The sequence below is a fragment of the Cebidichthys violaceus genome, unplaced genomic scaffold, assembly GCF_023349555.1.
Source record: "Cebidichthys violaceus isolate CVI_PGR_0920_01 unplaced genomic scaffold, fCebVio1.0.p SCAF_2, whole genome shotgun sequence".
NCBI classification, from domain to species: Eukaryota; Metazoa; Chordata; class Actinopteri; order Perciformes; family Stichaeidae; genus Cebidichthys; species Cebidichthys violaceus.
In genome coordinates this window covers 23,252,271-23,268,353 of record NW_027176372.1, presented here as the reverse complement: position 1 = coordinate 23,268,353, position 16,083 = coordinate 23,252,271, and the positions used below count along the sequence as shown (strand labels likewise).

Here is a 16,083-nt window from a genome sequence, read left to right as displayed (position 1 = left end):
TGTGCAGCAGCGTCTGACTAATCGTCAGAGAGGCGATCGACGCCACGCAAAACCCATTCACTCTCGACACCGAATGGCATTAACGGAGCGCATGACGCGGCGGTGAGAACGCTCCCGTGGAGGCTGATGGCTCGCAGTAAATGACCTCGCATCAGGATTCCGTCTTCCTGACTGACGGTGCAGGAGCTCCTTTGTTACTGCCATTGATTTTTACCCACAGTGCTGTGTTGAGCAGTTGAGAGGTGCTTTCTCCTCAATAACACAGCTAACCACATCACTCGATCACAAACACTGCACACGCATTAACCACCCTCTCATGCGGCGTTACGTAAGCCTACTTTTTTTTTTTATACTTGGCCTTTTCTCCGCCATGGCTACACAACACACACACACACACACACACACACACACACACACACACACACACACACACACACACACACACACGATGAGATCGGCATACTAATGGTAGCGAGAATGCTGAATGAAAAGGGTTTGAACTCAAGAGTGTGAAGGAAACACAGCGCCATATGGGAGAGCAACTGGCGGCGGAGGGCTGCTCGAGGTCAACCGAGCCAAGTGTCAATTAGCCCGGTCGAGGTCCGAGGCGCCGACGAACCCACGGCGTTTAATAAATAATGCCGGGCTGTAAACTGACGTCACGTCGCGAGAGAGGAGCGTTGTTGCTCGAAGCGTAGCACGATGTCACCAAGAGTGAAATAAATGTCAGCTGGGCTGAAAGGAGAAGGTTGCATCACAGCAATAAATGTGTTTCCATAAACTTTTCCCAGAGGTAAAAGAATCTGGGCACGCAGACAGCAGCTCTCTGGTTTAGCACCCCGATCATCTCACACCGGCACCCAAACCCAGGCGGTCTGGACGGTAATCGGCGGTTCGGTTCAAGCGAGCTGAGATAATTACCCTCTTTCTTCTCCCCCCCCCCAAAAAAAAAAAGCAAGAAGCGGGGAGAAGCTGTCAAACATTCCAGTGAGAATCAGATTACCGTGGAGGCCGTGGGTAGTGAACGGACATTTCCCCCCTGATGGGGCGACGGAGGGCCGGCGCTGCAACATGGGTTGGACAAACCCCCCCGGGGACCAATTACAAAGATAAGGTTCCAACGAGACGGATATTTGTACACCAATCTGCTCCGCTGCAGCATTCCTAATCACTGATTTATAAATGGGGGGGGGGGGGGGGGGGGGGGGGGGGTTGTGCAGGTTCCCACCGGCACAACTCAAGGACTGTCGCTGCAGCAGTTCTCACTTTTTCACAACTACCTCCATTAGCAGTGACAGCTGTTTGTGCTCACGCTAGTGTTGTAATGAATCACCTCTTTGAGCTCACGAGGCGAGTAATCACCTGCCCACCACCACCACCACCAGCATCACCACCACCAGCACCACCACGGCTGGTAATAAACCACAGTTTGCATGAGGCATGACGGGCCACATTAGGATCAAAAGGAACGTCCGGAGGAACCGCGTTACGACTCGACGGACTCACAAGAGAACGTAAGAATAGCCGTGAGGTCAAAGACGTCTTCGACTGAAAGAGGAATTAGAAAAACGACACTCTTCTAATCCTCCGTCGGGTCACAGGGCGGCCCTGCTCCACTCTGTACTGTGGGTTTGTCCACGTTGGATTTGCTTTGCATACAGACACAATCGACAGGGTGGGAGAGGATTACTGCCGTCGCTCCGATCTGAATGGCTTTGAGTGTGGCACTTACCCAAATGTATAATTGATAACTAGGTGTAGCAGAAGGGAAATGAAACACAAGACACCTGAAGGAGCTACACCGGTAAACTGATTTGTACATTCATATCCTGAAGGGGATCAGGAGAGCGATACCAGTGCAGCACAAAGACTCCAGAGTCCTTTGGGTGCAGCGAGAGGCTAGCAGGACCTCGCTGATGAATATTTCAAAGCTTAAACTTAAGCTTAACTGAGCAGGTGAGCGAACCTCCAGAGGAACGCCGGTGACGAAGCCGCGGCTCTCGCTGCTGCAAGACGACGGATACGTCGAGCTTTAACGCCGAAAAGTAACTCTAGTCATAGTTCAAATGGAATTAATCACCGTTCTACCGGCTGCACTACCCCAGCATTAGAGCATTCATTCCTCCCTCTATCCTCCCAGTTATTAAAAATGAATTATGCAAAAAGCTGCAAGCATGCGTAGCCCCACTCATACATTAATCTCCGAATTAAAATCTCCAAAAAACAAAACAATAGCATTAGAGTTTTGTTTATAAGAGGCAAACATTGCCCTGATTCTGACCCCGCTGGTGCAACAGCAAGCAGCTCTAAGAGCCATTGTTACAAACAGTGTAAACAAGCATCAGCTGCACGGTGAACCCGGATTTAGAGAACTCTAATCACGCAAATTAATCAGCTCTCCATCCGATCCACTTCACGTCTGAGCAGTTCACCGAGAGGGAGGATTAACCGGCAGATCATTCAGGAGATGAGCCTGTGCTGCGTGGGACCGAGGCTCAGAGGCAAATTCACTCAAAGAAGTCTGCCGCTTGTTTACAGCGACGCGTTACGACCGTAACGGATTCAAAAAGAAGAATATGAAGACTCCCCAACGCGTACCCAAATACGTTTCTTACGTAGGCGTCACTTTTTCCAAATGCTGGAATTTCCAAAATGTCATTGAGGAGCGAAGCTCTTAACGAGAGCCACAGCAAGCAGTAATTCTATAGCAGTCGTGTAAATACTGCAGGTCAGGAGCGCTTTATTCTCCCGGCAGCCAAGTGGGTCTCGGGCCGAGTTATGTAAAGACTGCGGTCGCTCGGTAGCAGGAGGTCCGCTGCCTTCTGCTGCCAAGGCCGACGGGATTCCTGCAGCCTTGTTTTTCTTTTCTTTAAAAATATATCTGAAGGAATGCGAACACAAGGAACCGAAACATGCCTGTGACCTTAGATTGTGTGACAAAATGTACAGCGTGACCCTGAAGGCAACATCCTGGGTCCATCGGACCGGATAGAGGGGGCTGGTGCTGCTCACCACCAGTGTTCAATCAAACACTCCACTCAGACTTAAACAGAGGTTTGATTCTCTGCTGTGCATCAATACAAAAGCCTTTGTTTTCACAGTTAGGAACAGAAAGCTTCAATAACATAATCTGGAGCGAGAAAACTGTTGAATAAGCGCCTCAGGAACCAGCATGAGGTCCCGCGATAAACGTTCAAAACGAACGTTTCACCTGAACTTCCTCTCACCCTCCGTTATTTAAAAAGTAACACCGATAGGATTCTGCTGCAGGAGATCAGGGAAACTTCTGCAAACGCTGCAAAATGAACACTTATTTTATTCACATGAACCTCCTGAGGAAGAACCACCGTCAGGTAAATCTTATGTTTCACGTGACGTATCATCTTCAGCTTCTTCTACTACAGGCACGTAACATAAAACAATATCACAACGATCTGAAACTTCAGGTTCAGTCACAGTCCATCCATTGGATTCTTAATTGGGAATATTTGTTGGTTTCTTCAACGGGATATTAAACTGAACTCAAACAAGCAATTTGAGTGAGTCAACTTCTGGGAGGCATTTTTCATTCTTTTTTGACAATCAAATACCTGCAAGATTCATCAGCTCCTGAATTTCTCAGTAGACTCAATGGACCAGCATGCAATGCATCTTTACAGATCTCCAGAGCCATGAACATATAGACGATGATCAAACCAGGAAACAATTCTAAAACCAACAAATCACACCTGAAGCAGAAAGAAAAGAGGAAAGTAATGTTCACCGTGTAGAACAACAGTCATTGAGACTGTGGGGAAACACAAAGCTTAAGCATTAAAAGGTTTGTCTTGGTTTTGTGCTCCACTAGTGTTAAGTCGGGCTTCATGGGTGGAGAGACTTGATTCAATCTCAGTGGAGCATTTAAACACGAACTGAACTGGATTATTAGATTTTAGGGAGTTGAAGTCGAGCACAAACGTCCCGGTGTGTTCCGGTAGGGAACGCTTTCTGGAATGCAAATGTTTTTTGTGGCTTAACATTCCGCCATCACATCAGACATTCCTCTGTACAGCCGAAACAGTAAAAACAGCCATAAGACGCCATCTCCCTGCAGTAAAGAGGCGTGTGACTCAACTCAGCAGCTCCCTGTACAGCCATAACCCGACCAATCGATACGTTTAATACAATATTCAATAGCCGTCCTGGCTCCGCAGACCAGCAGGCAACGCCTTGCTTTATTAATAATGTGGAATTAAAAAGCATGATTTAAAAACGAGCCAATCAGAAGCCCCGCTGGTCCTGTGTGGGTTTCGTACGTTGGTGCATTTGTTTCTTCCTGAAATCAGCCCCTGTATTTAAAAACGGGGAGGAATACGTCACTGTGACCGCGGTGTGTGTGTGTGTGTGTGTGTGTGTGTGTGTGTGTGTGTGTGTGTGTGTGTGTGTGTGTGTGTGTGTGTGAGACCACATCAGCCTCCACTCTCAACATGTGACATCACTTTACTTCCACAGGGTTCTGCAGAGCGCGAGCAAAACGCCACGGCGAGCAGCGCCTAAATAAAACCTGTGAGAATCGGAAAAACCCTGAGTCAAAAAAAATAAAAAATAAAAATCACACTACTATGAATCCAGCAAACGTGAAGTCCGTCCTACTTCTTGAACCTGAACTCTCTTTTTTTTTTTTTTTTTTAAATGCATGCTTCTGACAGAAATAGGAAGGCAGCAGCAAAACAACACCCAGACCCAGAGAATAAAAACAGCTGCGGGGCGGAAAGGCGCTCTGTCGTCGGACCATTGTGTTCCGGCTCACGGTCAGAACCCATCCTGACGCTTTCCCTCTTCCTGCTCCTGATGAAGGACAGGATGCTGAGAGAGAGAGAGAGAGAGAGAGAGAGAGAGAGAGAGAGAGAGAGAGAGAGAGAGAGAGAGAGAGAGAGAGAGAGAGAGAGAGAGAGAGAGACTTTGTGCTCGTCAGTCACTTTACGACCTGCAGAACTACTTCCTGTCCAGGTTTATCGCTGCGCACTGAAGGTAGGTAGAGCTGTAACGTTTGGCTACTGAAGTATTTAGCATCCCTGCAGGTGAACATTTGTTTATCTACAGACAACATGTGGAACTAAATGAGATTCGTGAATATGGTCGAGAGGCCGGTATCGTACTTTATAATACTTAAAATACTGCAGAATTAAACTTCATACATGCACATAGATCAAGCATTTACCTTTTGTTAATTATAGCGCTGAATGCATTAATAACCCAGCAGCTCTGTGCTGTTTACATGCTACACTGAGGTACAGCCCAGCTTCACCTTCATTCTAGAGTAAATACCGTTCTCCTTTCTGCAATTTAATAAACAAATGTGTCGTCACTAGGTCAGTTATTCTTAACATTTTTATTTTGGTACCGCCGTTGTTCTGCAGACAAAAGGATCTTTGTATCCGGGTCGGAGTAACGACCGGCTCACGGCCTAGAACATTCGGTTTCATTTTGCTCGCCGCACGTCGCCCCGGATGCATTCCTTTTCTCCCTCCTTTCCCTCCGCTGCAGGATACGTGGAAGCGATGTGAAGCAGGCGGCTCGTCCCTGCAGCTACGTGAAGCAGGGTCACCGCGGCCGAGGACCGACGCTCTGTGGCCTTTAGCTTTGCCACCTGGCTAAACAAGAGGAGAGTCCGGCTTCTCCAGATTAAACAGAGCAGCAGAAGTCTCTCTCTGCTCCACAGAGGACTGAGAGTCTGTGCAGGTTTTTGTTCCTGCAAGACGACAGCTTTCACTCGTCTTTTTCCGCGATTAGGTGGGGCGGTGTTGGGTTTCATAATCTTAAATCCTCCATGGCGAGATAAAGAAATGAAATATATACCGCTCTAATCGGTTCAGCTCAAATCACATCAATGCCTTCATGGTCCGCAGCAATGACAGAAGAAGGAACTCTACAGGGTTCAGCGCACAGTTTGGACCGCTGGAGATTTGTCCAACTCCCACCTCGTGACCCGACAAACAAACATGTCACTTTCACACAGTAAGGCTGCCCTTCGCTTCTGATAACCAACATGCATTCTTGGAAAGCAAAGAGCAACACGCCCATCACATGTCACCAGAGGCCCCAGAGACAAACGGCTCGTTTAGTCTGACCAACGGTCAAAATAGAACCCGATTAATTTAAAATGAAGTGAAATGGTTCTGATTGGTATTTGTTTTACTAGACGAGTACATGACAGTGTGTCTGATGAAGTCTGTGGTGTCCTGCTAAACCAACTGCTGCATATTTGATTCACGCAATATTAGTTTTTAGCTCAGAATCTAAATATGGACTCATACTAGCTGTCACTGTGGCCTGGTTTGGTCTCCTTCAGTCATCTGTGCAGGGATTAAGAACACACGCCTGAGGGAAGACAGTGGTGGAGAAGCTCTTTTTAAGATTAAAACATAAATAACCCTTACTAGATCGAGTCGACATCATCTGTACAGCACAATTAAGACTTGTGCAGAATGTCCATCGAGTAACTCACGACATGATGCCACCGAGAGCCAGACTACATGTTCAATACAAAATACAGTTTTATTCAAAGTAACGTCATGAATTTTTGTATCAGAAAAAGAAATTACAGATCAAATAGTCCCGTCACGTTATCGTAATTCACATCAGTGCTCTCCTTCCTCTTCCTTCTCGATCACCAGACTCTTTTCCTCACTGACAAAAATTCCAGAACCTTCCGGTCAAGAGTTCAAAAGGCACGCTAAGGAAACCGACGATCCCGGAGTGAACACTCGCTTCTCAAGCGGTCTGTGGTTACTTCACCTGCCGTGTGAGAACTAGGGGCGAGGCAGAGAGGGGGTCAAATCCCGCCCTGAGCGATAAAGACAGATCCCGCTAACCGTTAGCTAATCCTGACAGAGAGGCCCCCGCCAGCGCCATTAAGATAAACCGTGTCAGCCGCCACCGACGACCAAAGAAGACCGCCATAGAACGACTCAATACCGCGAAGATTAACGTCAGGAGAGACTTTGTAGTTTATCACGTCTTTGGACTTCTCTGTGACGCAGGACGACACGGACGCGGCGGCGTTCCTAAATCCTGTTAAGACGTCACACGTTCGCTGCCGTCGTCATTTAGTCTTTGTTCAAACCGTCACAGTTGGTGTTTCGTTCAAAGGACTTCCTGAATGAAATGACAGAGCGGCTTCACAGCAGAGCGTCGGAGGCCCACAGACATTCATTTCTTTTGACTTGAATCACGTGTTTTTATGGTCAAAGCCTCGGTATCTTTTACTCAGACTGTAGTCCAGCTCACAGGTTCAGAGTCCTCTCTCTGCTCACATGTTGGTGTCAGAAGCAGCATTCAGGCGCTGATCCGACACCGAGAGCCATGCTGGCGTTAATTCTTTCAGGTGGGTTAGAAGAATGAGGCGGCGCAGGTGTTACAGACAGCATATCAACAATAAGGAACACTAAAAAAAAATCTGTTTACAGAAGGACCACATCATCAAAACTACCGGTGATTTCTTCCCACTGACAGATTCACCAGTTAAAGGGAATAAAACTAGAACACCGACGCTGAAAGAAATACAAGCAAATGTTTTATTCACAAGCTTTTTGCAACACGAAAAACAAACATGGAAGCTAATTGATTTAAGATTTAGGCGGTTTGAAGACGCCACTATGGTGTTTTAGAGGAGCATTGCTGCCGATGATGATGCCAAACCCAAAATGATCCTCGTCTTTGTTCCCATCACCATCACAGCATCTGTCACTCTCTCTCTCACACACACACACACACACACACACACACACACACACACACACACACACACACACACACACCACAGCCTGCATTAGGAGGCCCGCGTGAAGCACGTAAAGAGACCGTACAGTACGGTTAACGGGCCGTCGATGACACCGTAATCGTTTCCCCGATGTCAGATAGACGGGCGGGCAGGTGTGTGTCACTATCTGTGGCCCACCGTGTGTGTGTGTGTGTGTGTGTGTGTGTGTGTGTGTGGTGGCCTATCGATTGTCCATTGTGTGAAGCTGGAAGCCGGAAGCCGCATCACTTTGCAGTGGAAGCAAATGAAACGATGCCATGTTCACAGCCAAACCAGGATTTATTGCGTGTATCTGCAAATTGTAACCACTCATCTATCTATCTATCTATCTATCTATCTATCTATCTATCTATCTATCTATCTATCTATCTATGCAAACTCTCTCTGTGTGTGTGTGTGTGTGTGTGTGTGTGTGTGTGTGTGTCTTTATGTGGCTCAAGTAATAACCACAGCCCACAGGAGTTGCATGTTCACAGGACATGCAACCCCAGAGTGAGGTGAGATTAATCTTTAAAAACAAGTCATAAAGCATTATTTAGCACTGTGTGTGTCAATCTAACACACACACACACACACACACACACACACACACACACACACACACACAATGATGTGAAGCGTCTGTTTAGCCTACCATAGCTACTTTAGGCTATTAGCCCGGTTGGGATTAGCCACAGACTGTGCCTCTCACGTGCATATCGTTCTACCATTTCTATACGTTTTCTTTGTTTGTTTTCTTTCCCAAAATGCAAATGCGCCTTGCAAAAATGCTCATGCATCACGTGTAAAAAGCAGCACACACACACACACACACACACACAGACACAGACACTGTAGCTCGGCGTCAGACTCCCACCGAGGCTAACTTCCAGCTCCTGTTCCGTTAAGCAGCCTTGATTATCCCCGCTGATGGAGGGGCTTAGCGGCATGTAGCCGTAGCCACACGTTAACACCGGAGCCGAACGGCAACAGTTGCGCACAGACACGCCGCTACTCTGTTGCAGGACGTTACAATGTTGCAATGTCGTGTTGTAATGTAGCGAGTGGATGACTAATACAGGCGTGCGCGTATCAGCGGCTCTGGAAAAAACACACACACACACACACACACATTCAACAAATATACATTCTTCTGACCTGTTGCGTCCTTTCAGCCGGATTCATCATCACAGCCTGCCGAAAGCTGTTATCCACGTAAGACGCCATTGTTTTGGGAAGACGCCGTCTGCAGGATACTGGAGTTCCTGGTCCTAAATAAAATGTTTATAAAAGATCCAGCAGCCACGGGTACAAACAAAAGAAGTCCCCCCCCTCCTCCTCCCCTCACCCTCCTCTCCCTCCGCTGCCTCGCGGTGTTCTTGTCGCCTGTGGTCCGAAGCTAGCGGATAAGCTGGGAGTGCCCGGAGCCAGAGGCCACGAACCGGAGCCAGACAGCCGAGCGGCGGTCTCCTCGGGGCGGCTGCGTGTTCTGTCGCCCGACACCGGTCCCACCCGAGACCCGAGAGAGAGAGAAAACTTCTCCTAAAAAAAAAAGAAAAGTAGACTTATTGTCTTAACGCACAATACGAAAAGGTCCCTTTATTCTTCAGAGCCATTCCTCGTCTCTTCAGCGTTCTGCTAGCGACGCAAAAAAAAATAAAAAAAATTACGTTACAGGATCCAGCAAACAAACGGAACAAAGTGCGCAAACTGTCATCCCGTCAACGGCGACCTGGCGTCCATCGCGAGAGGCACACCCGAAAACACGCACCGGTAACACGCATTATATCAACGTTTTCATCGGTCTAAAAGTGGGGATAGGTCCGCCGCCGCCTGCGCTCTGTTGTATGCCACCATGGTGACTGACACAGCGGGGTAAAGTCGGCCATAGTTGACGGTTACGCATCCTTGGAAAGGTTTTCAAAATAAACCTCCAGCGTGTTTCACGGGAATACAAAGAGATGAAGGTGTATTTAGGGAGGGGTCTTTGGGAAATAAATATACACGTTGTTGTGTTGTTTCCCCCCCAAAAAAATGTAATTTTCTCTCTACGTATCAATAACAGACCTATATGCAAACATGCATAGACTACATTTAAATAGACCTAAGTCTAATTAAACCCAAGGACAAATGCTAATTAGACAGTAGACTACATGACAAGCAATGAACTGCACCACAGTCTGCCATGCACCACGGCGTAACACAATAATGTCATATCTGTTTTACTTTATTCCAATATTTAACCCGCTGAATAGATCTGATTCAGTGACTCTCGTGCTTGCATGTTATTGGTTGCTTACAGTATGCACGGTGAGTATTTTAAACATCTTATTTTGAAGGGGAAATCATTCCAGTTCCTTCCTGACTGTTGTTATCTGTGTTTGTGCTTGGTGGAGATTTAGTCACAAGGGGCGGCTCATGGGCGAGTCCATTTAACCAAAAAAAACAGAAAAGAGTGTGAATAGGAAGGGGGAGTACAACGTGAACTAATGATGCTTTGGCACCACCTAGTGGACAGATGAGGTAATACATATTTTAGATGGACACAAACATGCAGGGTGGGAATGAAACTATTAACCGTGAACATCATTTATCAGGATTAGATGGAATAATATGAAGAATAACACAAAACACAGCAGAGTTAAGTTGATATGAATTCACTGTTATGTGTCACATTGTTGTTTGAGAGTAGGCTTTAATTAAAGCAACAGTGAATCCACAAGCAAACTTCATATTGAGGAATTATATTTTTCAATGCAGTTTTCTATGGATGCACAGATATGGAAACCCCCTTTTTTTTTGGAAATGCCACTCCAAATTCAGTTGTTTTGGGCTCCAATCATTTTTATTTATTACACAAAAGTGTTCAAATGTAACATAAAATAAGTTAAATTAAGACTTTATCGATCCCTGAGGGGAAATTCACACATTATACATTATAGCAGCTCAGAAAGAGGCTAAGAAATAACAAAACATGTGTTACAATACCGTAAACTATATCAATTAATAATGAAAATATTTATGCATAAACTGTACCAGTCAAAAGTTTGGACACACCTTCTCTTTCTCCTCTCTTCTCTTTTTGTTGTTTTATTATTTTCTATCTTGTAGAGAGTGAGTGAGTGAGTGAACAAACCAGAATATGTTTTATATTTGATATTCTTTAATGGAACCATCAAGCCTTATGATGAGACTGTGTCTCAAGAGGACTTCTCTTAGGAAAGGAAACACGCCTCCAGGCTAAGTGAGCTACTCGACTAAGAAGGAGAGCGATGGAGCGCTGCCTCAGACAACCTGGACTCTAGACCCAGACCACATTGAGATGGTTTGGGATTAGTTGGACCGCAGAGCCAACAAGTGTTCAGCCAAGAGCGTGAAAAATGTACATCAAGGCTAAAGGTGGCTAGTTTGAAGAATCTAAAATATAAAACATATGTTTCTTTATTTAACCTTCTTCCATATGTGTTAAAGTTTGATTTCTTGATGTCTTAATCTACTGGTTTCCTTGATCACACCTGGAATAAAGTGATATGTAGTGGCCATGCTTCAACAGAGCGTCCCGTGTTTCCAGAATGTAACTATGGACACAACCGCTGACGTGGTGACGTTGCAGCGGTTGCGTGACAACCGACCGTGACCCCACGGACGGAGCACACCGCTGGGCTCAAGTTATCACCCAAGAGGGCCCATTACACACAGCAGGTGTGTCCAACCTGCAAAGACTACATTGGGGTGGAAAAAAAAAAAAATGATGCGTAACGGTGAAGCAGCTGCAGGAGGGAGACAGCATGGACGACGGATGATCTTTACAGGTAGGACAGGTTGTTCTCTACAATAGGCATGCTTAAAAGACCCATGTTCAACACCTCAGCATTATGGTCTGTGTCCAAGCAAATAGAACTGTAGTTGGACACACGGTGGCACTATAACCAGATAGTTGTGTGTGTGTGTGTGTGTGTGTGTGTGTGTGTGTGTGTGTGTGTGAGCCTGTGTAAGTGTGTGTTGTTCTGTATGCATTAGGGCATGTAGAAGTCTACTAACACTGCAACACGTCATGCATTATACAACTCAGAGCGTGACGTGCAAACATACAGTTGAATCTTTCATTTACAAGCATAATAATGTATTCCTTCATGTAATCATTAATGAAATGTAAAAAAGGAACATCGGAGCAAATGCATGTTCTGAGAAACATTGATCCTTTAATACCTCATAAGACATTCCTGTGAATGCTGAATGAATGCTCTCTTTAGTTTCCCTTTTCTTTCTTTTTATTAACTTCTATACATCTCTGTCTTCGTTTCCCTTCTTTTCTCACGTTTCCTCTAATACTAACAAGGCCCAGATGGAATCGGAGACTACAGGTCGAGATCAAATTATTCCCCCACGTCGGGCGCCTCATCGCCTGAGGCCACAGGTGACCTCGGCTACTTGTGCCGGGCTGCACCGCAGGCCCCTCCTCCTCTGCCCAGGCGGAGCTGCGTGGGGGAGGTTGGCTGGGGCTGGCAGCACAACCAGCTGTTGAACAGCGGGGCGCTGCTCAGCAACATGCAAATTAAGGTACGGCGGAAATCCACCGTGTGCGTCTTATGCAAATGAGAATGTAGGAGCTGTATTCACAAGGTGACCCCTGAGCGTGACTTTGAGAAGTGGCTGGATGTGATGAACGTGAGGAACGGACAAATGATCCAATCTGGATCAGATTTACTGATTTCATATCCAACATAGTAAGTTATTTGTTGGCTGTTAGTCTTGTTAGATAATCAGTGTGGAGTCAAGACATCATAAATATTGATTTCACATGCTGTCGAGTAGAAAGATGTCACACATTGTTAACCAGAAATGTGTGTTTTTCACTTTCCTTCTCAGGACAATAAGAGTTATGATTATGTGTCGTATGGAAATAAAGTAAAAAAAGCATTTCAGTGTTAAATCAAACCTCCTTTTCTGACAGAAAACGGAGTTGCGGACAGCGCTGGAGGACGGAGTGACTCACAGGTTCCAGAGCGACCAGTAAGACCACGTTTGTAACCCTCACGATGAGTCCTTCACAGTCCTATTACGTGTGTGTGTGTGTGTGTGTGTGTGTGTGTGTGTGTGTGTGAGTCAAATAGATAAGTGGGAACGTCTCAGGTTTGCACAGTGTTGAGTGACTGCATTGTAGGTGATCTGCTTTCTCCATCCATAATGCATCACTTCCCCTGTTGTAGAAACACACACCGCCTCGAGCCGCAGGTAAGAAATGTGTCAGACAGACACACCGCTGACACAAAACCTGACCTAAACCAAAACTCTGGAGGGTTTATCTTCTACTTTATTAACACTATTCCTAAATAATCTACATTTAAATACACGACATGTACTCCCTAACGGTAAATATGAGATTAAAAATGTCCCTACTATGAGACTTTATACTTAATTTAAGAGCACTTTAAGAATCTTAATGCACTAGAAAGTCAGTGAGAGGAGGTGGATCAGTTGAGCTTAGCTGAGCTGAGTTTGAGACCATACAGAGGATAAACCTTTAGCTGTCAGGAACAATGAAGACTCTCCTCTGGCACCATCCTCTGGGCAAACGCTGCAGACGTTGCCCCACTAGTGGTTAGCGTTTAGGAAAAAGCAACTGCAGATTGCCTCCTTGGTGGACACCGAACTGTTTGGGTGGTACTATATGTATAATGACCATTGAATACTTTGGGAGGGCTGTAACCAGGATTTGAGAAAGACTGAGGTCATGAGTCCAAATCGCCCAAACAGAACACTAAGAGGTTTTTGAGGAGCCACCCCATCAAACCACTTTGTTTTGAATTTTTTGACAGTCACATTTGAAGGTATTGGAACTAAAATGTGGACGTTGCCTGCAAATGAAGCTCCTCTTTATGTCATTAAGATTGCTTATTGATTTATTAATGGGGGCGTGGCTTGTGTCCTCGATGGGCCTTTAGCTACAACTGTTGTTGCTTCTGTCCAAGTTGTTCTGGAGGTCTTGCGATGGCCCAACAACTTACTTTACTATAACTAGTGACCTCTGCGTGACCTCTGCCTATGTCTCCCTCATTCTTCATTTGGTTGGTAATTTAGTTTTGTAGGTCGCTAATGAGTACGACAGCTCCATGAGGTCACTAGAGGCTGTCAGCTGCTGGATTTTATTTATTTATTTTACTTGCAGGAACTTTTCAAATTCTGTCACAGTCTCAGCGAGTCAGTGTCAACAAGCAGCCAGCTGTTCCTCCCGTGTGATCTAAATACAGTATGGAAAGCACACAGACAAGCGTGCAAGAAAGACGTCTTATCTGACAAGACGGCGATGTCAGCAGGGAAACACCAGAACCGTCGACACAAAACTAAAACCGGAGAGAGACTAAAATGTTGCGACAGGCTTTCGCCGAACGGAGAACAGACAGACGAGCGTGCGGAGGGTAGTTAGGAGGACACTGCTGGCTCTGTTTGACCCAGGTTTCACGATGGGACGAGGACCTGCACACATGCAACCAAAGGAGGACATTCTGACAAAGAACATGTGACATGTGAGAGTGGATTTGTGATTATGGCTGACCTGTTTTCTTAGAATCAGACACTTCTATCCCAATACAACAGCATATATGTATATATATATATATATATATATATATATATATATATATATATATATATATATATATATATATATATACACACAACAGGTGAATCAACATTGTTCAAGAGAACAGGCAGTTTCTTAAGGGGCAGATACCAGACTTCCACGTTTGTTTTGTATATAAGACGAGGACAACGTTCAAACATACAATCGTTTTTAAATCAGACGAGTAATAAGAGGAGATACTGCAAAGTTAGCATGTTAGCAAACAAGGCTCAGATATGGTCAGACGGATAAAGGAAGAACAGAAAACGAAAGTCCACTTTCGAGGAGACCTTGATGACGTCCTCACACGATACGCAGAGACCGAACAGCAACTCGTTAGCACAACAGATCACGACTGCGGAGAAGACTCGAGGCCAGCAGTCCCGGTTCAGACAGCTCCTTATCTCTTCTGCGTGGCGGCCATGCATTACGGCAGCATATGGGGGCCCAGGCTGTCTCACTGCAGCACTAGACCCTGAACGTGTGCAGAGGCATACGCAGCTGTTAAACTGCTGACAACACGCAACTCCAGGCGAAACATCAGTCAAAGCGCTAAAGAGGTCCGACTTCTGGGAGGTAGAATGCACTTCTGTGATTTGCTCATTTGCATGCTATCGTATCAGAAATCTGAATGGGCCCCCTCGGTGCCCCCCATACCAGAGTCAGGATGAGGTGAGAGGTAGTTGGCTTCTTAGGGTGGATCACTGAACGGGCCTGCAGGGCGTACGAGCCTCTGGACCAGAGCCGCTGCTTTCATCGACTGTTAGCATTTGTTGTTGGAAAGACGATCAAACTACGACAAATAAATGCAAAACGACCACGACGAGGAAGAGGCCGCTGTCAAAAGTGGTTCAGTTTAAACTGCACATATTTGTAAAACTGTAAGAACTTTTTCCTGATTTTAATCACAACTTTTAAAACTAAAAGGAATGAGTTTCTTTCAAATAATAGCACTTTAAGAACAAATTGAAACCTCCCAGGTATTCTTACAATAACCTCAGACTCATAACTTTTGGATAAGTGAGACATTATTAAGACATTAACTAAATGACACGTTGAAAATATTTACTATCTGAGGGAGCATTAAAATGGAAAACAACACACCCTGTAGTTACACATGTAGGTAATTTGATGTCAAGTCGAAATCCGGCCTCATTAATTTTTTTCCTCTATTTGTTTCCTCCCAGAGAGAACATGACGGATGACTCACTGCAAGTCAACACCAAGCTCCACAGACGCAGTCAGAGCTAACAGCAGACGGCGCTCCGCTGCCCACGGCGGCCGGACGACCCGACTGTTAACGAGATCTGTCGAGTTTGATTAAACACATCTGTTAATCTCTGTAACGCCATGACTTTTCAACATGTCATTTTTCACGCCTTTCAGCCTGAGTGATTCACTGAATGTTCGTTGTTTACACTCCTATACCTGTGGAAGTTCATGGTAGACTGATTGAAATCCACGAGGAAAATATGAGCACGTCTGAAAATGTAAAGTGGGCGAACAAGGGGCTGTGTTGTGTCTTTGTCAAAGTTTTCACAATCTGCTAGAAACAGTGTAACACATCTCTCTAAAAATAACGGCGATCAGCACGTTGTTTTTCTGTGTCAGAGGTTCCTCTCCTCGCTCACAGCAACACAGACGTTTAACTCGTGTACGAGAAGCGCCTGGTAATCCATCC

General features: G+C 45.7%; 2 protein-coding genes across 2 annotated transcripts in view; one reads left to right on the top strand and one right to left on the bottom strand.

Annotated features, from left to right (window-relative positions):
• Positions 1-9,624, bottom strand: part of rapgef2b (Rap guanine nucleotide exchange factor 2b) — a 56,575-nt gene extending 46,951 nt beyond the window's left edge. Inside the window, exon 1 of the mRNA XM_068715483.1 lies at positions 8,939-9,624. Coding sequence (XP_068571584.1) covers positions 8,939-9,007 — 69 coding nt within the window. The 5' untranslated portion in view covers positions 9,008-9,624. The remainder of the gene's footprint in view (positions 1-8,938) is intronic.
• Positions 9,625-11,377: 1,753 nt separating this feature from the next.
• LOC137875734 (protein SPMIP2) lies at positions 11,378-15,756 on the top strand. The gene is made up of 4 exons (XM_068715219.1): positions 11,378-11,592; positions 12,120-12,340; positions 12,735-12,793; positions 15,590-15,756. The coding sequence occupies exons 1-4, from the start codon at positions 11,529-11,531 to the stop codon at positions 15,651-15,653; spliced, it is 408 nt and encodes a 135-aa protein (XP_068571320.1). The 5' UTR covers positions 11,378-11,528; the 3' UTR covers positions 15,654-15,756.
• The last annotated feature ends 327 nt before the right edge of the window (positions 15,757-16,083 follow it).